General features: G+C 37.3%; 1 protein-coding gene across 3 annotated transcripts in view; it reads left to right on the top strand.

The window, feature by feature from the left end:
- RNF220 (ring finger protein 220) overlaps positions 1 to 22,604 on the top strand; it is a 305,518-nt gene that overhangs the window by 185,204 nt on the left and 97,710 nt on the right. For all 3 annotated transcript variants that reach the window (XM_026665743.2, XM_087960155.1, XM_087960156.1), the window contains exon 4: positions 9,136 to 9,265. In XM_026665743.2, the coding sequence (XP_026521528.1) occupies positions 9,136 to 9,265 (130 nt within the window). The remainder of the gene's footprint in view (positions 1 to 9,135; positions 9,266 to 22,604) is intronic.

The following is a 22,604-nucleotide window of genomic DNA, read 5'->3' on the forward strand; positions in this document are numbered from 1 at the left end:
AATTTGTTTTATTCATTATTTATATTAAATATAAGTAAGGGTAACTGCAGGTTATGAAAGACCAGGGATATGCCACTGAAAATGGCTTCCTGGTGTGAAATTCTCTTTCTACTTTGTATTATACTTTAGCCTTATGCCTTGACTTTACTGCATGACTGGATAAATTAGTTCCTAAAGTTGTCAGTTAGTCAATAAATTAGTTCCTAAAGTTGTCAAAAAGAACATGATAGCTGTGTTTCTTAAAGTGTTTAGCTCGACTGTCTAACACATTATAGATATTTTCTCAGTGCAATCTGATATATGTGGTTCCTGAAACTAAAAAGATACTACTCAGCTTCTGATAATACTTTATATCAGGCTAATCTTTCTGGAAATATCTGAATGATTTGCTGATTGCTTGAATTATGAGGGAAATCAGGAAGTATCTTAATAGATGCCACAGATTTCACTGTCTGATTCCTATGAATTAAACCCATACCATATTGCTTTGCCTAGTAGTCAAGCAAGCCTCTCTAAGACTTGGTAATTGAAGCACCAAGGTTTTTTATTGCCTGCAGGCATTTTTTAAATAAACATTTAGATATATTTTGTGATACAGCATGCCAATATCTAAATATTAAAGGATAATTATAAAAGATTTTTGTGACCTTTCACCTTGTGTTCAGATATTTTATTTGAATCGCACATATGATGAAAATAGTAAAACAGTATGGGAATAGCTAATTCAACAAAGATTACTGTTTCTTGTTTCTTTATTGTTTTCCTGCTGTAGAGTAGACTAGATTATTCCAAAGTGAGTCTTGAAGCAACCAGCTGGGATCTTTTACAGTGCTGCATTAATCCTGTAGGGAGTTGAGGGTTGAGGAAGTATAGCTCATCAGAGTTTGAGATTATTGAAATCTCTTTGGGGACTCTTCTTTATGTTATTTAGCATTGTAAAAATCTTTCATGAGATTGCATTTGTCAGTGGATCATTTGTCAGGATGGATTGTGATTCTGAGTCTGAAAAAAAAAGGAAATTGTACTTCAGAGGAAGCAGGTTTTAATACCTACACTATTCTACTTTACAAAGCAGAATTTAACTAGGTAGCTTCTGTGATACTTTTTAACTTTATGTGTCTATATTGTAAACTGATTAAATTGTATGAGAAAATAATTAACTTGTCGTTGTTTTGACGGGTGAGGTAGCTTACCCAGCTTTAAGTCAGTGAAATTTGATCATCTCTCTTTCACATCCTGGAACTCTTTGGGATGAAGTATTTTTCTTCATTGTCTCACAGTTATCTTTATTGTGAGGTCTGTCCACAGCATTATGCTCTTGGGTGTCAAATGGCAAACAGAGAATTATCATACACTATAAAAGAGTTCAGAGAATGTTGTTGAGGCAACCAAGCATTTTGATACCCGTTTTTTCTTCAGTCTCGGGTTTAATCAGAACATTGCTAGTCTTACTTGTGAAGTCTAGGAGCCTGAATAATTCCATAATTCTCTGGGGGAAAACTCTTGTTTAACAGACAGAATATAAGTGCTTAGTATGGAAATGAAAACCACATTGCTCCTTTGCTGTCAGATGGACTGGCAGTGGTTAAGTCTCATTGATCTGAACCAATATTTTGGAAGGTTCTCCAAAGTTAACACAGGCCCTTCCCAGTATGATTATTTTTTTCTGCTGGAGGGAAGATAGTTTGTTACAACAACAGATACCTGCTATCAATATAGAAATAACAACAAGGGGTCGATCATTGGCAGGAGAAATAATCTCCATAAAACTTGAGGAATTTGAGGCTTTATCAGCATTTTGGTGATAAAGCTCAGTCTCCTGAGCTGCTCTTCAAGCAACAGGTCTGAGCTGAAGAAGGGAAACGCTGTTCATTTATATGGGGTGATTCGGGGTAAATTATTTGATTGGGTTTAGTAGGTCTGACAGACACTTATGAAATGTGAATCTGGGAGTTAAATTGATTTGCTTTACTGCTTGACTGGAATGCAGACACGGTTTATTAAAATTAAGGGTATATTATAAAACACTGGTGATGAGATCTCCAAGAGAAGATCTACAAAAGAAAGCACCTACAAATTGTTTTGTTTTTTTTAATCATGAAATATAGTGCCCTTGTCCTGAAGCCCTGCCTTTTCGTCTGTATCTGAACATGACAGATTATTTCCTAAACATGAAAATTGTGGTGTTCCTTCGTAAATCTTGATGTGTCGGAAAGTGGAAAGTGCCCCGGTAAATATTTGTGTCTTAAAAAGAGAGATATCATCTTAAAAAGGGAGTGTTTTCCCTCATTATTTAATAAAACACAAGAGAATAGTAATGAAACATAACCTAATAGAAAAAAGAAAATAATTTAAAAGTAATACAACAAAAGCATATATGAAAGGGCTTGTGTGTGTGTGTGTAGAGAGAGAGAGATTAGAAGTTTTATAAAATCATAATGTTAATTAACAATGTGGTTCCTTTGGTTTAATGCAATGGATCCTTCCCAAAGAAAAACCCACATGACCAACAAACTTTAGTGAACATATCACACTAAATGAAGAATACATTGCGTTAAATGTAGATTATAGCATTATGTGAGAACAAGACATCATAATAAGGGGGGGTTATTTTGAACAATGCTTCAGTTTGAATTATAGTGTAGTATAAGTTGACTGAGTTGATTGTGTATGTGCATGAAATCAGAGTGCAATTTAGTGCTACACTTGGCCTTTAAATAACGCACTCCTATTCAAACTTTCTATTGCTGAGAATTTGCTCCTCACTTGAAAACTCACTCTTCAGTTACTTCAGAAATTATTCTTTTTTGGGGGCGGGAGGGGGGTGCTGCTGAGTTTAATTTGAAAATATATTCCGTAGACAAGCCTCAGGTGCCCTTTACATTTTTTTTTTTTTTTTTGCAATACATTTGCATGCTAAATTCTCAGAAATCATATCCCACAATAGAAATAAAAAAGTAGTTGTGACCACTCAAATTCTTTTGGCATCTACTGCCACAGAATATCTCATTTTATCCTTTTGTAAGGAACAATTTTATTGTGAGGGAAATTCTGGAATCTCCAGATTTTTGGTTGGTAGCAGAAGTAAAAAGGGCAAAAAAGACCATTGGCTCAGGTTACAATCTTACAAATATCCTTAATCAACCTAAATGTGTGAACATGCCCAGAGGTAATTCCTGGGGAGGTGACAAAGCTGTTGAGTTCACAAGCCACTAGGAGAGAATACTAGGTATGTTTTCCTGTTGTACAGATCTACCAGGGACTGATGTGTGAAAATATTTCATTTCACAGGACTGATTTTGTGATGTCTGTGTCGATGCTCTCTCTCTCCCCTCCCCTCCCCTTCCTTTCAGAACAGGAAATATTTAGTTTCAAACCTTAGAAGGAAACATTTCTTTGGAGCCCAGGGAAGTCTGCACGCACAAGAGAAGGGGTGTGGCTGGCCCTTTTCATCTCTGCAGCATTAGCAAGCCAAGGCTGCAGGGGGACAGACAGCAGTGCCAAGGAGGGTAAACACTGAAGATGAACCCTGCTGAGTTACAAGGGGCCAGAGGGAAGGGAAGGGCAGGCTTGGAGGCCAAGCAAACACAAACACAGCTGCCCAAAAAACAAAACTTGAAAGGGGCCGTTTGGAGGATGCAGCCTTGGCTAAAATGGAGGTGGGGGGAGAGCTCATGGTGAGGTGGTAGACTCAGACTTGGCACAGATCAGGCAGTGGGGCTAGTTGCCGGGCATCACATTCTCAGCTGCTTTTCTGATTTTCACCAGAGCCATTAGCAGACATAATTTGGGAAGATGTGGAAAATTATTCCCAGTGGCTTCTTTGTGAGGTGTTCTTGATGCAGAGCTGATTATATTTTGGATCAGGATGACTTTTAGTATTACAGCGTATGGGGTATAATATTGAAATGGATCCTGTTTCCTCTGTTCCTCTCTGTGTCACATAAATTAAATGATCTTAAAGTCTATTTAGATCTAAGGTTGGCAAATGACAAGCATTTTAATGGGTTACTGTTTCAGTTAAGCCTTCACTAATTGTAACTAGCTTTGTTTTAATAGTGCCCCCTGCTGTCCATCTAATGATCAGCAAGTTAAAAGTAAATGTGCAGTTTGGTAACAAAATAAATATTTGACTTGTGTTGGATTTGTTCTACTTTTAAGTCTGAGTGTGCACATACATATGTACATTTCAATGGCAAATTGCCCTTCTTAGCATACACATTCACTTTAAGACAGTCAAAGCTGGAAAAACAAGATTTTTTCACTAGGAGAAGATGGAGCAGAAACTAATCAAAACCACCAAACAGAATTGAGTTATTATGTGTGCTGTGGCAGCTCAAGATCACATCTAGTGGTGATGGATAGTGACGCAACCCGAGAAGCTTTCCTAGCAGTGCTGTGGGAAGGAGACAGTGAGATCGCTCTGCATGTTTATCTGTCCAGGCATCCAGACTGCAGCAGGGATCCAGCAGGATTTCCCGTTTGCTCAAAGGCTGTGTGTTTGTTTTAGGAGGGAGAGCTCAGACACCAGTATTGTTACACAAATGGGGAGTATGGTTATATATAGTAGCAGTGGGGGGCTTTCTTAGGTTATTTTGGACCTTGACCACACAAAAGTGGAAAAGCTCCAAGAGGAAGTTGGGCTGTTCACCTTCCAGTCATAGTGGGCGGATTGTTTTGCTCTGGCTGTGATTGAAAAGCAACAACACTCTGAAGGGTATGAGAGAGTCACAGAGAGCTATGAAGACAAGCTACTTACTGTCCTCAGGTTTGTTATATACTGGCCAGTAGTAAAGCAGGTGTATATTGGGGGTGGAGGGGAGATCTGATTTTAAGAAACTCTCTTTTGTCTCCTCCCCCATTGCTTTGAAAAAGAATGCAGTGCTTGAATTTCAAAAGGAAAATTGTGGGATTGGGCTTCCCTCCTGCTCCCCGTTTCATCCTGATCTAAGATGTCTTCCTGCTACTTCCTAGGACTCAGTTATTCCAATCCTCTTTGGAGCTATGGGGCAGGGAAAGAACAATCCCAGATTCTCTCATCAATATGAAAGGAAAAGGTAGCAGATAGGTTGCCAATAAGGGGACAAACCTAAAGCTGGTCTTGAATTTAAAATGTACAATATGCATGGAGGTATGGCATCCTAATGAGATAATTGCCAACAAAAGGCAGCTTATTTCCAGACTTATTTCCCTGTTGTTCATGTTAAAGCATATTAACAACAGCTATGCCTTCCTTTACAACACTTCTCTTTGCACCCTTTATGTCACCAAAGCAAAGTATTTCTGCCAACATTTACTCCCTTGAGGAAAGTCTGCTCCTTTTAAGAGGATTCATTTAACTGGGCTCTGCTTTTTTTTTTTTTTGCTAACTTCCGGTGATAAAATTGGCACATTTGGGCTTTTGATTGGAAGGCCACATTGCACACAATCTGTGTTATGGTGCACTATTGCTCTTGTACAGATTTAACCAATTTGATCCATGTCTAATACATAAATAATCCAGTAGGAGCGCTCCACAATAGATGTCAGTAACAAACTATAAAATATTCTCCCTAACAGACATCCATAAGAACTGTGTTTGCAGCACCCTCTGATGACCACAGCAACTAACACAACAATGGAACTGATGAATGGCTTTGTGGCTTTTCATGGGTTTATTAACATGCTTTAACGTTTGATGTTGTATTTACAACACAAACATATTAAAATTACATTACAATGGTTCTTGACCAGAACAAGTAAAAGAGTCTCAAATAGATTTTTACTTGTAGACACCTAAGTCTACATATTTCAATTCTGCAATGTTAGAACAGTGATGTATTTCTGAAATGATTCAAAATATTACAAAATTCACTTATTTCTTCAGTTCAGAAATGGGACTTTATTTATTTATTCAATTTCGATAGTTGCCCATCTCAGTCAATGACTCCAGGTGGCTTACGATTCCAAAACTATAAAAACAATAAAAAGTATTTAAAAACAATAAAAATGATCAAAATACATATATGCAGCAGCTGAGATAGTCAACCAGTTAACATAAAGCCAAGAAGCAGTGGCCTTAACACATTCAGTGCCCCAGCTCAGAAACACTGCCAAGTTTTTAAATCCTTATGAAAGGCCAGCAGATTGAGACCATTCTAATTTCCAAGGGGAGAATATTCCACAGAGCGGGGGCTTCTGCAGAAAAGGGACTTCTTTTAGTCCCTGCCAACAACACTGTTTGGCTGATGGGAGCTGCAGCATGTTCAGTCAGCTAGATCGAATCAGATGGGTAGAGACTTGGGAAAAGATAGTCAGTCCTTTAGGTAACTTGATCCTGAATCATAAAGGAATTTAAAAGTGACAACTAGCACCTTGAATTGCATTTTTTGTTTCATCTTTGTTATTGGGGTTTTTTTTTTCTCTCAGAAGAAAGATACAGTCAAGGTAAATATCTAGGAACAACTCATCACATACAGGTAATCCTCAATCTTAATGGAGCCTGCCCATCATGGCCATAACTCATGAAAATCATAAAAGGAGTCAGTCACATGACTAACCTAATTTTAACAACCTTTTTTGCAGCAGTTGTTAAGTGAATCACTGCAGTATTAAGCAAATCCTCAGCTGTTAAGCAAATCAATAATGCTGCTTTGCCAAAACCCACAATAAACGCTGTTGTTTTTTTTTATTATAAAACGGGACATTGCAAACAACTGTAAATATAGCCTGGTTGCAAATACCCTAAGTGAAATCTCATGGCCACAGGGGGAGCAATTATCAGAACATATAATCTGGGTTGTAAGTATTCTCCAGATAGCTCCACTGGAACTTCAAATGATTGCTAAATGACTAGATAAGTCAAGGACTACCGTTAGATCTGGACAGCAAGAATATTAAAGTACGTGTGCTTGAGCGTTTGAGCAGTGCAAATATGAATGGTATTTTTTCTAAACATCATGTTTATTTTATTAATCACTTCAAACCTTTCATAGAACTCAAGAAACTTCTGGAAAAGAAGTTGGACATCGTTTCAACTAGAGTGATCAATGGAGTTTGCAGGTGGAAAGTTTAGATTATTGTGGCTAAGTAAAATATACTGTTATTAGACATTCTCACTTTCAAAGCTATTTTGTACAAAATTAATTTTCTACTTACAGCAAAGTTGTATGCATATATTCCTTTTCATTATATAAATATGCATAATAGTATACATTCAGTATTTCTGTAAAGCTAAGAATATTAAAGTACATGTGCTTGAGCGTTTGAGCAGTGCAAGTATGAATGGTATTTTTGTGTTGTTGTGTTTTGTTTCAAAAGTCCTATTCCTGTACAGATGAAGCAAACAGTATAAAGAACCATAGGCATAGGATATGGATACAAATTTAATTGAGGTGGCAAATAAATTACATGACTACTTTTTTCTTATGGCATATTTCATTCTCTCTCTTTTATATAAGCACACGTACTGTATTTTCTTTCACATCCTCTCTGCTTTGGACAACGTTTTCTGCATAAATCACTAAATAAACATTGAGGAGATCACTCACATTACTAAAAGATACCCCTCCCTTCAAGTTATTTTAAGAGCATCAGAATACAATTAAGAAGACAATCTTCCAAAAATAAAAACAAGCATTTATTTACTGCTTAACAAGCAGAGTTCAGTATTCACTGCTAATTTCTACTTATGGCATATTGAAAAGGCATGTGCTGAAAAACTGTTATTTGTTTATGTTCACAATTGTCACACCTTGCTTCAGGGCCGAACTCAAGTAGGAGGGATTTTTTTTAAACTGCAAACTTGTCTCTGAACAAAGCACCATGTGATCTTGCTTTCAGACAAAGCTTATTTCATGGGCATGAGCGGGATCTTCTACACTCATAGCTCCTTCGATGTTTATCCCAATGCACCTTTTTCCAGCGCAGATTATAACTGGCATTAGTCAACCTCCAAGCTCTTCATCAGTAGTTCATTGGTGGCTGAAATGGTGAGCATTTGGCCAGCTGACTTGCAGTGAGGCAGTGAGTGAGCTTTGCCCAACTAACTGGCAGTGAGATGAATATGAGAATGTAAGTGAGCAGCAGGGGTGGGTTTCTACCGGTTCTGTCCACCTCTGTAGAACCGGTAGCTCTGAAGAGCAGCAGACATAGAACCGGTTCTATGTCTGCTGATATTTTTGCCCACTCACCCACCCGGGCTCTTACCTGATCTTTATTTCCTGATTTTTCAACTTCAGCTGCCGCAGTTAAAAAAACAAGAAAAGAGGGCTGTTTCAAAGGCTGATTCTCGGCAGGCAGCGTGCTAATGATGATTTATGACGATTTACAGGCTCACAGCTCACAGCAGGCAGGGAAGCTTGTAAATCCCAAACTGGTAGTTAACCCTTTCATATCCCACCCTTGGTGAGCAGGTTGTACTTGGTGAATATGGGGAGATTATAACAGACCATTTGAGAATCACTGAGATAGTGCAGTAGGGAAGGGACAGTTAACTCTTATGGGAATCTGAACTTTTCGCTTACAGAGAGCTTTTGAAATCAGCCAGCGAGCCATATATTTCCCATCATGTTATAAGAAAACTATATTCCTACTGGAAAACTGTCATATAAAATGACACCCATAGTTCATGGAATCTGTTTTTTTCTGGTTATGCCATTTTTCCACTCAGATGTTGTCAATATTGTGTAAAAACTCATGTCTGTCCCCAGACATGAGTTTCTACACATGTAAATAATAACTTGTTACTGTTTTTGAATTTACCTTTTTTAATGTTTATTAGACAGATTACATAGTGGCTTAACTTTCTTTAGCCCATTTTTCCTTTACTATCTCTCCTCAATAATCCTACCTTGACTTCAAAGAAACACTAGTCTAAACTTAAACCCCAGGATTCAGGTTAGATACAACAGCAAGTTAGAACCACTGGGAAATCAGGAAGTTCCACATTGATCTTAGCTAAGAAGGGTAAAAGGCATTACTGAATAAAAACAAGGTTGGTATGCAAAATAAGTAATAGCTATATTCTGGCTCCTTAATAAATAACACCAAAGTTTCTTTGTGGATAAATACTTGTGTTCTGCAGTTATACAAGGCATAGGAAGTGAATACTCTGGATCCTTGAAACTCAAAGCTATGTTTTCCGTTTCCCTACAGGCAAGAAGAAGGCAACACTCTTCGACAGCCAGGCTCCTATCTGCCCTATTTGTCAGGTTTTGCTTCGCCCAGGTGAGCTGCAGGAGCATATGGAGCAGGAGCTGGAGAAGTTAACACAGCTGAATATCAGGTAAGCACAGCAACTTTGTTCCTAACCTGTCCTATCCTATCAGAATCATATGGACTTTAGCCCTAGATCTATTAAACTTCAGGTCTTCCCTTTATAGCCAATGAGACCACTCTTTATATTCTATTCTCTCATAATGAAGAATATAAAACCCTTTAATGTATTAGGGATATTTTTTTCTTATTACATCACTTGTATATCCTCTTTTATAAACATATTTTCTCAGTCCCAAAGATCCACTAAAGTAAGATATTCCATCAACCAATCCTTACCACAATGCCTCCTGAGGAGAATTGTATATCAGCTCTCCATAGTAAATCTACTTTCAGGATATTTTTGACTTATTAGTTCCATCCTGGCTTAAGCTTTGGGATTAGCACTGAAAGATTAGAAATTCTGTCTTTGGGAAGACAATATTTCCTGGGAACTTTGGTCAGGAATTCAAGCCATTCCAACTTCCCCTTTCTTGGGCTAGGCAAATACTTACATATAATTTTTATTAAAGACCCTTAAAGAAGGCAGATAAAAACTAATATAAAGTAAGTAAAAGAAACACATTAATGTTAACTTTTTCATGGACTCCTATAAACAACTGCATTATTTTCTTGGATGTCTCACAACTAAGAATGTAGAGAAGAGATTATATTAAGCATTTGGATATGAAGTTAGAGGCCCCCCTCTTGCTATTCTCTAATCTATTTTATTTTATTTATTTTGATTTGTCAATCGTACAAGATAATAGGTAATAGTAGGCACATTGGTGCACTTATGCACCCCCCTACAGACCTCTTAGGAAAGGGGTGAGGTCAATAGTAGACAGTCTAAGGTTAAAGTTTTTGGGGTTTGGGGAAGAAACCACAGAGTCAGGTAGAGTATTCCAGACGTTGACCACTCTGTTGCTGAAGTCGTATTTCTTGCAATCAAGTTTGATGCGGTTAACCTTGAGCTTGTATCTATTGTGTGCTCTTGTATTGTTATGGTTGAAGCTGAAGTATTCATTGGCGGGCAGGACAGTTACTTTCTATTTTCACTAGCACGTCAAAAGTCCTGTTTTAAAAAATTAATTGCATTTTAACTGCTAGCAGTTATTTGGGAAATCACCGCAACAGATTCCTATCCTTGTCTCAATAAAACTGCAGCCTGGGAGAGAGAGGTGTTTATTTCATTTATTAATGAATTTCATCATGATTAAAAGGTGAAGAAAGAAATCAGGGAGGTGAAAACAGTTAGCAAAATCATCAGGTTTTAGGGAATGGCAGGAAGCCTGGAGCCATGAGGTTTTAAAAGTGCCACTACCCAAAAAGACCATCACTATGGGGAGTTTGGAAAAGGAGTTTAATTTGGTCCAAGGTCTGTTGTCAAGGTAAACAAGGGGTCAGTTGAAGAGAATATTTGTAGCTCAAGGTTTAACAGCAGGGTCCTGGGTGTTCTGAGCTTGGTGGGGTTTTTTTTTGCAGCACTGATGATATTACCTAGTTTGAAGTGAAATGTCTGCAAGAAAATCCTCAAGCTCAGAGAGGACCAAGGACCGTCGTAACAAGATGTCTTAATGGATAAAAGCATATTTACATTGGCTCCACATCTGTTGCCTGTTTTTTCCCTTGCCATTTTTTAAATGGGAGGCGGGGTGGGTGGGCGGGAAGAAAGGCCAAGTCATGCAACACTCTGTTCCCTTATGTATATAATTTATAGTGTGTTTTGGGGGTCTATCTGACTTAATAAAGGGCCACTGCAAATTAATGAATGGGTGTAAATGAACAGAAGCAATTAGCCCTCAGAGAACTTATAGAAACAGCAAGGCAAGCCTTATAGGAGAGCTGAGAGCAGCCTTTAGCTGGATACCTTGGGTGGTGGTGGGAGGTAGTATTTAATGGGAAAGGAAACACTAAATCATAAAGGCTGACAAGAACCATTCTGGGCCAGCTGACAAATGAAAAAGAATGGCATTATTCCTTTAAATAACCACAGCAGTTAAAAGGGGGAGACAGCTTACTCTTAGCCCTTGACTATACTGGCTGTATGCATGTGGAAGAGGAATAGCAGAGCCTTTATTAATTATTAAGTAATGACTCCTATCCTGCTGCAATAGATAGCCTTCGGCCTCCTGTATCAACCAGGCCCCAGGGGCTAATCATTGGCCTTCTGGCAGACCCTGCCCTAACCTGGCAATAGGAACAAACCACTTTAAATGTCAGGCTGCTTTGGGGTTCCTGGGAACGGGGCTTCTGCACTGACAGATGAACATGTTCCCATGTCTGAACCTTCCAGGAATAGCATGTATCCTGCTGGCAAAAGAAAAAGTGTTGCTTTTCATAATCAAGATGGTGGCCCTGTCCTTCAAGAATATAAGCAGCCCATATTGAAAAAAAGAAAAAGGAATAGCGCTCCAATAAGCAAATAAAACTTAAAAGGTAACGGTAGAGGTTCCCCTTGCACATACGTGCTAGTCGTTTACGGCTCTAGGGGACGGTGTTCATATCTGTTACAAAGCTGAAGAGCCTGTGCTGTCCGAAGACATTTCTGTGGTCATATGGCCGGCATGATTAAACCACCAAAGGCACATGGAACACTGTTACCTCCCCACCAAAGTGGTCCCTATTTTTCTACTTGCATTTTTTACGTGCTTTCGAACTGCTAGGTTGGGAGAAGCTGGGACAAGTAACGGGAGCTCACTCCATTACGCGGCGCTTGGGATTCAAACCGTCAAACTGCCGACCTTTCTGATCAACAAGCTCAGCGTCTTAGCCACTGAGCCACCGCATCCCTTAAATAAAACTTACAAATGCATTTAATTATTTAGTGGATTAATATCCATTCAGGAGGTAAAAGTGGCATATATTGCTCCTCCTTTTGTCATTTTCCCCACAGCAGTAATCCTATGAAGTAGGTTAGACTGAATTAGAGAATGACTGACCCAGTTACCCAGGGAGCTTTGGTGGCTAAGAATGGACTTGAACCCAGGTCACCCTACTCCTCGTCCAACATGATATCACAACTATATCTAGTTGTAACCAAAATGGCCAACAGCTACTATTTATTTAGTAATATAGAACAGGGAGATTCTTGCTTTGCTGGGATTAAGATGTGGGAGGAAGGAGAGGAGGAGACATATTCTATCAGAGAATGTCCCTGCCCATATTGTGCATTCAGCATCAATGGGCACCGGAATGATCATAGCACTTGTGAGTGATTTGGATGCGGTCATAAGCATTTAACTTGAAGTTCATAAAAGGATTAGCTGCACCATAGTTTATTGCTTCTGAAAGTTCATTTACATAGCCAAAGAGATTTAAAGGTAATCATCCTGAGCATACAACCTTTATTTACATCAATAAAGCACTGGAGTTTGTTACAGCCATGCATCCTTGTTGCTGGCATTCAGTGTTTTATCTGTTTCTCAATGAAATTTTAAAAACCACAGAGATTACAATTTTGCTTCAGTTTACATTATATTTATTTGCTTATTTTATTTATATTGTGCATCTTTCACCATCGTTGAGCTTGCAAGGGTTCTGGGTGTTTTCTAAGTACTGACTGGGCCTGTGTCTATTTAGTGGCAATAAGGAGGCTGCACTGTTATATCTTCAGATCATGCCTTGGCATTTAGAATATGATTGTGTCCTAAAGAGATCCTGATTGTAACTGGGTTTGTTCTGTTTCAGTCAACTCACTTTTGTCTTCAAATCAGTCATTACTTGGGTTTTATCCCAGCACAATTGATTTCTCTACTTAAATAGCAGTATTTCCTTTATTTGAGAAAAATAAATTCAGTTGCAGCTAATGTTGGTTTGTAGTATCAACTCCTTTGATGCTTGGTAGTTGTTGTTGTTTTACTTACCTACTAAATTAACAGTGCTTCATGTTATGATGCTTAGTGCAATGTTCAAGTCCAGGAATAGTTTTCTAATACATTATTTTGTTAGATGAGAGAGAAGATCCAATTGTCTCAGTGCCAGGAAGGCAAGTGGCTGCTTGGTGGCTATTTTTTGATTCAATATTGTTGTTCCATCATATATTCAGAGAAATTGCCTTTTTATATTATTGCATTTTCATTTTTAATCATTATACTTTTGTATACTGCTTAGAGTTGCTTGGGTGGCTGAGGTGGCTAGTAAATTGTGTAGAAATAGACCAGAAGAGTGCTATTGCCTATTGAAGCTTGAATTCATTAATTAAGCATTGCAATAGCTTTACCTATTATTCTGTCTTTCTTTTCCTTAGGTTTTTACTAGCAATGGTTTAATCTGAAGAAATCTTGCCAGTAGAGAAGGTTGAATTATATGATTTCGAAAGAGTTCATCTCATCCTTCTTAATAACCTTTCCTCTCACCTATCTTGCCTCCAGATTCTGCTGCTACTTTTGTACAGATTCCTAAACAGCCTTGTATATAAAAGATGGAAGCTTGTTTATTTTTTTTAAAGAACATGCCAGCATAGATGGAGTTAATCGCCTCCAAGCTGAAGTTTGTAGTTGTGTTTTCTTTCAATTTATATCCTTCACTTAAAAAGGAAAAAAAGGTGGGGGTGAAATCGCCCAGCAGGTGACATATTCTAAGAGGGAGCAGCGAAATCGTGTTAACCACTTCAAAATCTCATATATTCAATCGGCCTCTGGCAAGACATCTGCCTAATGTTAGCGCTTAAATATCCTTTTCCATTTTACATGCATTCAAGTCTCATTTGAGTGAAATGAAACGGTATTATTAAAGGGAGATTTTGCACAAATGGCCTGAATTTGACATGTCAAGTTCAATGAGGCTGTTACATATGTAATGCTGAGAAGGGGCTCCAAGGCTCCTGGCACTTGAAACAGCACCAGTGGCTCAGAAATGAAATTTGCATGCAACCTTTTTCCTCCCCACCCTTCTACTCAAAGCCACAGAATGCCAAGTTGCAGCTTGTGCCTCGTGGAAGCCTGGGATAGGATTTGGGAATAAAGCAATTACTGGTCTAGGGCAAAGTGATTTGGGAATAGAAATGCCCTCTCCAAAAACTCAGTATCTTGATTGGAAAAAAAAAAACATTAATAGGATCCTAGTTTTGAAATATCCCTAAAGTCATCTTCTTCCTTCTCTCCTAACAACCATTGTGCCGCAGATATTGGCTCTCCTAAACAAACAATTAATTGGAAATAACCTTTCAGGCTTCTAATATGCAGAATATAAACATCTGTATGTTACATTTGTATCTTTGCGCATAGAGTACTTGGCATTGGTTGGTAAAATGGTCAGGATCTGTGATGGGTTCTACTAAGAATAAAATATAATATTTCATAGTTTGTACTCATGAAGATAGGGCGATCTAGAAAAAAAATCTAGGTCATCATAATGTTGTCCAATATACTTCTGAGTCTGAAAAGATAAAACAGCCTCTTCACTCTGCTACCCTCCCTACATATCATTTGCCAACCCAAGAATAGGCAGAAAAAATGAAAGCTAGACCAGATCTTCATGCCATCATTTTGAAGGATTACCAATGAATCTGCTCATCTGCTGTTTTGTCATCTCTCACTTTTATTTGTTGTTGCATTATATTGTAAATTTCCTTGGCAAAGAGGCAGCTATAGTTGCAATAAATCATTCAGTCAGTAAATACAATGCATCCATATGCTGTACAAGTTACATAAAATATGTTTTAAAATAAAATAGAATTTTAATTATTTCCCTCTTGAAAGGGAAAGTGTCTACTTATTCAAAATATTTCTCTCTTAGGAATGTGTTTTAATGTGTAATTGTAGAGTTACGTTTGTTATTTCTCCAGATTTTGCTCAAAAGATTCAATTTTTGATCCATATCCAGTATGTAATATTCCCCTGCCTTCTTTCTTTTGCATTATATGGTCAGTGGCCTGTTTTATTACTACTGCCAGAACATAACAGATAGAAGAAAATCAGGCACATTGCATTCCACCAGGCTCATAACTGGATAAGACCCATCCAATTTGAAAAAATGCAGTGTTTTGCCGTCCTTAACTATGTTGATCATTAAGATGTACCTTACAAGCAGCACACCAGAATTATCTGGAATATTCAATAATTAACTGTTCCTACTGACAACTGTACATTTCAAAATCCTCCAGAGGGGCCAACTCCCCAAAGTTATCCAAACTATACCATCAATCCTCTGAAAGGATAAGTGAAGTGCATAAAATACATATAATTTCTATTGTCACATGCCTTGGTCTCCTAGATTTATATCCAATAAACTATACACTAACCAGGTTGCTCTCAGAGGCCTCCAAAGCAAGTAAATAGTAGTCAGGTTTTACCGAGTTTTGCAAGTTATATTAGAGATATTTAGACTTTTTTCTTCTACAAAGCTCATTAAAATACATGGTAAGTATATCATCTCATCTTAAAAGCAACTTGACAATTAACCAGGCATCGAGAGATGGTGACTAGCTAGCATTATACTCAATGAGAATTAAACCCTGGTAGTCCCCCATCTCCCTTCACCCAGTAATCTTTTTCTCAACAATTTCTCTTTTATTTTATTTTTCTCATCTGCTTTTTAAAAAATGCTCATCCTTCCCTTTCTTCCCTCTCCTTCCATTCCTCCTCCCCCACCCTCCCTTGATATCATGGCGACATCTCCAAGCCAAGTACTTTTAATTTCGCCTGTGGCCCTTGCTGACACTGTGGATATGCACAGCAAGTTAAATTCCCGCCTGATCAATAAAGCAGAAGCTGTGTGTCCGACTGGTCGATATTTTTTTATCTGTCTTCAGCCCAGTCCTGCTGATGACAGGCCTCCTGTGCTTCACCAAAGACACTCAAGGGCAACCAGATTTTCAACAACACAAGCATTTTTTTAAAAAAAGGAAAAGGAAAAAAAGTTGTAATTATTATTATTATTTTAGGATTAGCTTTTAATTTTAGAAAGTACTTAATACTGTATATCCCTGTACAAAGAGATAAGTCAATTAATGGAATTTGGCCTTTGCTTGAAACATCCTAATGATTTATCTTAATTTTTAATTAATTTTTTTGTGAATTAATTGATTCCTGGGTCTTGCCAATTAACATTGTAATGGATGTATGATAAATTCTATGGGAGTGGATCTTTTTTATTCTTGTCACTGAAAGGGCCTTGAAAATCTTCTGTGTTTTCCCGTGCATGCAGCACAGTCTTTCTCTTTTCGAGTTACAGCCTCACTTAAGTACTGAAAGATTCTTTTGTAATTGGTCAGTTACCCAGTGTTAGAATATTTTGAAGCTTTGCACTGAGATTACTATCAGTTACTTCACAAGATTCTTTTCCTTCAAGATTCTTCTTCTCCTTTTATATTAAATTTGTAGATGACACCAAATGATTGGAAGGCTAGTATTGTAGAAGACAAATTTCAAAATCATCTTGCTACATTAGAAAAGTGGATTGAAAATAACAGAATGAAATTTATTAGACAACACAAACTTATTTAAGAAAAACAAAATGCACAGTTATAAATGAGGGATATCTGACTTAGTGACGATATACCAAGCCATACTGTGAAAAAGATTTTGGAATAGTAGTGCACCACAAGCCAAAAATGAGTCAGCACAGTGAGATAGGTACAAAAAAGATACCTTTTGGCTCATGAACAGTATAGTTTCCAAATCACAGGAAATAATGTTTCTACTATATTCTGCATTAGACAGAAACTGTTCTGTTAAAGTGCACAATATTTTACGAAAGATCAGAAACTCTAGATCAGGTTCAAGGAAGGGCAGCTAGGATGATCAGAAGACTAAAAACTAAGAGAGACTGAAGAAAGTGGATGTGTTTAGACTTGAGAAGAGGTGAACAAAGTGGGGAATATAATAGGATCTTTCATGTTTCTGAAAGGTTGTCATATAAGAGAGGGCCAAGAATTCTCTCAATTAGAGAAGGGCAAATCTTGTTTCTGTCTTTAAGAAAGAGAAACAAAATCATTACAGGCCGATCAGTTTGATGCTGAGGCAAAACTCAAACAGATTATTAAGCAGTCAGTTTGTATTTAGGGGAAAATGTTTTGTTTTGACATGAGTCAACATAGGTTTAGCAAGAATAAGTCATACCAAAATAACCTGATCTTTTTTGATAGAGCTTGGTTTAGGAATGTTATGGACCCAGTGTACCTTGACTTCAAAGTATTCAGAAGGGTGGGGATTGTAGAAAAGAAAATAAGAAGTTTAAATATAGGCTGGACAGTACTACTATTAGATGGATACAAAGCAGGTTAAAAATTGCAGGCAATGGCTCTACATCATGCTGGGGAAAAACTATCAAATGGCATACCATAGGGCTCCTTATTACATCTTATGCTCATCAACATTTAAAAAAAAATACTTGGATGAAGATTAGAAAATATAATTAGAAAATACAGTTATCAAATTTGTGGACAGTGTGAAGTTAGGAGGATAGCATATAAAAGACTAAATAGAACAGTGGGCAGATACAGAAGGATGAATATACCAGTGCTGTCAACAGAATAATAGGTGTAGTGATCACTGTCGGTAGTGTATGTGTTTGTATGAGGGACATCTTTGTACAACAGCATATTTTCCTTGCTCTCTCTATATATATATACACATACAAATACACATACACACATACATGTATGTATGTGCATTATATATATACACACAAATACATACATACACATGTGTGTGTATTCAATGGAAGTATAAAGCTAGATCACATTTTCTGGCTGAGTCTCTAAATGTGATAGAGCATGAACTAGGCCTCAGATCACATAAGTTCAAACTCTACACCCTTCTTGCTTATGATGCTAAATGAATCTGACAACTCACCTGGCTTCTGTTTCCTCTATATATAAAAAGGTTAATAAAGGCTTTAATTTTAAACATGCCAGTGATCGTGTGCTATTTGGCTGATGAAAAGCACACAATATGATTGGACTAATTAGCTAATAAAGGTGAGGCCAAATACGCTGCTGAAGAGGCAAGTGGGTTTAAGCATGGGCAGGAGGATAGTTTGGGCACCTGAATGGCTAGGAAAATGTTTGTGACTTTTTAAAAAATTCCTTTAAGGATAGTTATATGAATTCTTATGAGCCATTAAAGGCAGAGCTGGGGATTAAGATACATCTCCACATTAATCTTCCTTCTGACTACTATCTTATCTTTAGTTGGCTGGTATCATATTTTTCTTTTCTCATCTTTTCATTTCCTGAAAATGAAAGAGTCCAGCTCATAGAGTGTTTGGTCTACTGTACAAGGAGAGGCAAAAAATGTATTTCAGCACTGAGTTGATCTTAATGTGAATAATTGCTACAAGCAGTTCTGTCCTGAAGCTGCTGCATACAGACAGAAAAACTCTGCTTATCCTTAGTTCATAAAGAAAGTATTTTTAAGCTGTTTAGCAATATAAAATGCATGTTATCCTGATTTGCAAGCTCTTTGTTAGGGTGTTAATAAAGGCAAGGGATTGCCATTTACACTGTGGCCAAGTCATTTGCCTGTATTGAAGTTAATTTGTTTCAGCAGGAACGGTAATTCCTGCTACTGATCTCATTTGAAGAGATGCCTAGATTCCTCAGTCACTGAGTACTGAACTGCTTTTTTTTTTTTTTTTAATTTTCCAAAATTTATTTTTAGCTCACAGTAAATACAAATCTAATTCTCTGCTGCTGTAGGTTAGTTTTTTGTGAATTTATAAACATTAGTTTTTTGAAGTATGGGTGTTCAAAGGAGCAAATAGTGGCTTGTTCCCTTCCAACAAAACACCCTTTCCCCCTGTATATAAGCTGAATAGCACATATGGTAATACTGTCTCATGATAAGGTAGAAGCAAAAATGGGCTTTTAGTTTTGCAATGATATACTTTCCATCATTAAGCTCTCAAATAAACAGTTATATATTTTGGTGCTCAGTTGGAACTGAATATGCGAAGGATATGGATCCAAATGTAGCTCAAAGAAAGCATTTCATTGTTCATATTATTGCTGTTGCCTTAGAGTAATTTTTTCAGGCAACTTTTATTTAAAAGATATAGTGTATGCACCTAAACTTAATAGGAACAGATTGTAGCTCATTGCTAGAGTATTTACTCTGCAACTTTAGAGAATTAGGGAAGAAAAATCCAATTTGAACTTTTAGAAATCTGTTGCTGTTAAAAGCACTGAGATAGACTACTGTTCTGACTTGGTATATGAATAAATATTATGTGCCTTGTTTCAAATAAAAATCTGATTGCATCATATTAAGTATTTGCATTCATAAACTTGTTCTTTCAAATAAAAGCTTATATCAAAGCAACACAAACACTAGGTTTAAGAAAATCTTGGGAAATCCATATACCAAGCTATTAACCAAAATGATTGATACACTGTTATGTTAAAATTGTTTTAAGATTTTTTGGGGGGGACTAATGGGATCTAACAAAGAGAAATGGCTAAATCTAAAAATTAACCTTTCAACAAACAGCTGTGTGAAAAAGTCCTGCACGCTTTACAGTTTACGGTTTACGAAAACTGTAAAGCATGCAGGACTTTCACACAGCTGTAGTATTTGCTCGGTTTGACTTTTTTATCATATATTTCCCAGTCAAATTTAGACCATATGTCTCTGTGTGTGCCAGAGGTGGTATTCAGTAGGTTCTGACCAGCTCTGGAGAACCTGTAGCAAAAATTTTGAGTAGTTCTGAGAACCGGCAAATACCACCTCTGACTGGCCCCACCCCCTTCTATTCTCTTCCTCCCGAGTCCCAGCTGATCGGCTGGGCCTTCTTTTGTTGGCCTTCTTTTGTTGCCCTGCACAGGAGAATGGAGCTGGAAAGTGGGTGGGGTGGAGTGGGGAGGGGATGGGATTTTGCAGTAACCTTCCCCTGGAGTGGGGTGGGAATGGAGATTTACAGTATCCTTCCCCTGCCACATCCCACCAAGCCACACCCACAGAACCGGTAGTAAAAAATATTGAATCCCCCCCACTGTTGTGTGCACACATTCACAAAAACCTTCCTCACCATTCTGTCTTCCCATGAAATCATCTTGGATCAAAACTACTTTTAGATAATTTTTTCACTGCTGTTTGTGGTATTTTTTTTTACTCTTCTGTATAGAAAGGCAATATGTTGTTCCATAAAATAGTTACCAAGAGGGTTAATTTCAAACTGATATTAAATGCTGGATGAGATGATTGCTGAATGATGAGTGCTTTCCAGTTACTACTTTCATGTCAGTTGGATCTAAGAAATACTCCATGATCTTGTTAACAAGATGTGTAAGAGATGTCTTAGAGATTATTCAGTGAAGTTTTCCCAGTATTAAGAAACTGAGTTCACACGTCCCACAGAGCTGTGGTTTACTTAACATCTTATTTGAACTAACCACAGTTTGCTTAATTTGCACAAGCTAAGCCAAAACTGGTTGACAATGATATGTTGAAGCCATCTCAGGGTAGATGTGCATGCTTATTATGTCTGAGGGACATATTCTGAAGAGCCTTAAACCAGAATAGATGTTTAAATGACTGGTGGTGTTAAGAGCATTCTAAGATTTTTAAGATGGTAATTTTCCTGTCTCTTATCTGAGACTTTTTGTAAGCAGAAAGTAGGTTTATTTTTTATTTATTGTATTTTTAGACCATCCAGAGATCTTTGTGTAATTATTGAATGTTAAACTTTTTTTCAAAGTACTTACAATATGTACAATCTGAAAGGCATTGCTGAATGCTGTAATTTTATCAGCAAAGAGGGTGACAAATTACAGATGATTTGTTAAGCTGTCATCCCAAACAATATGGACAGACTGGAAAATGTATTTTGTTTTTGATGAGGAAATTTGGAAGTGCAGATGTGATTTTACAAAACAGCTACAGTAACACAAAATGGAAATATTTCTGAAGGAGTGATTTTTTTCAATGAATTTGACTAGTTGTTTATCAACTTGCTTCTTTATATTATTCTTTCCAGCCTAGAGGTTTTAGAAAGCTGATACTACAGACTTAGCTCTATACTTGTGCTTCGCTACGAAACTATGTTTATTTTATTCTTTCCAGCCTAGAGGTTTTAGAAAGCTGATACTACAGACTAGCTCTATACTTGTGCTTCGCTACGAAACTATGTGATCGGGCTTAGTTTTTGGGGAGGAAAATAAGGGGAAAAAATAGTGCCTCTGCCTACCAACATCCATTGGTATTCATCTGGCTAAAGTCCTGTCAATGTGTGAGAGAGTTGAGGGCTGTTTGGAAACTGAGGCAGTATTTTCTGTGTGTGGAAGAAGGAGACAGCAAGGAGCCTGGGCGTGGCTTAGCTCAACTGTTCTGTACTAAAAGCTAGTTGCTGCTCTGAAACTGAAACTCTTCTGCTTGTGTTTTGCATTTGGAACAGATTTCTTTTCAGGTGGGGAGGGGGAGTAGAACTCCTTAGCATCAGAGTGTGTTTATAATAATATATGAAATACTAATGCTCTGATGGTCATTTTGAAAAATCGTTTCTTAGTGAGCACCTAGAAGCCAAGAGGAACATAGTACCTAATTTCAAGTTTGTAGGCTTTACTGTTCTGGAGATTTTGTGATGATGCATCAGTGGTATTTCACTTTTATATATATAGATTATAAACTATAAAATAGTTAATTTCTTAGCATATGGACATACTATCAAATACTTCCAAATGTTTGTACATAGATATGTGTAGAAATGTGTCATTATGAAAACTAAATTCATCTTAGCCAAGATACAAAGTCTCAATAACAGATATCCTGCCTATCAAATTCCTCATCTCTTAGAAGGTAGACTCTCTTCCACCTGATCACTCTTTTCTTATAATTTGCTTCCATATAAAAGGAGCAAGTAAGCTGTGTTATCATAATGAATTGCATAAATAATTCCCCAAACAGATTAAAACTAACTATAACTTGAAAAGGGTGGGTGGGTGTGTAGGTAGGTAGGGGTGTGAAGTAATTATATTTTATTAGCTAGCAAAACACAATTTTTTGCTTTCAAAGGATAATTCTATGTAAATCATCTTAATTAGAAATGTCAGAGAAACCTGTGAAGATCATAGCTAGCAACTAATTTCCTATGTATGGGTTATAATTTAAACCACATGGATCTCTCACTGTGTGGCAATATGCTGGCTATGAAATAAAGTTGGGAGTGTTGTCTGAGGTTATTACTATGTAAATGTGTGATGATTTCAGGCCACTGCTGACTTGCTTAGTGATTAAAGAGAATTCTGAGGTCTCCAAAGATTGTGTTCTTTGGAAGGGCCTGGAGCAAAAAAAAAAAAAAAAATTAAGGTACTGAAAGGTGTTTGAACTTTAAAGGTCATGGTTTTCTTTACCATTTTTAATTTTCCAGCACTGTTTATAAGAAGGGTCTCTCCACCCCTTGCTCTAATGATCTCTGCATAAAGGAAATGT

Source organism: Notechis scutatus, chromosome 3 (assembly GCF_049901735.1).
Source record: "Notechis scutatus isolate UNSWTSFEM ecotype Mainland chromosome 3, rNotScu1.2, whole genome shotgun sequence".
Lineage (NCBI taxonomy): Eukaryota > Metazoa > Chordata > Lepidosauria > Squamata > Elapidae > Notechis > Notechis scutatus.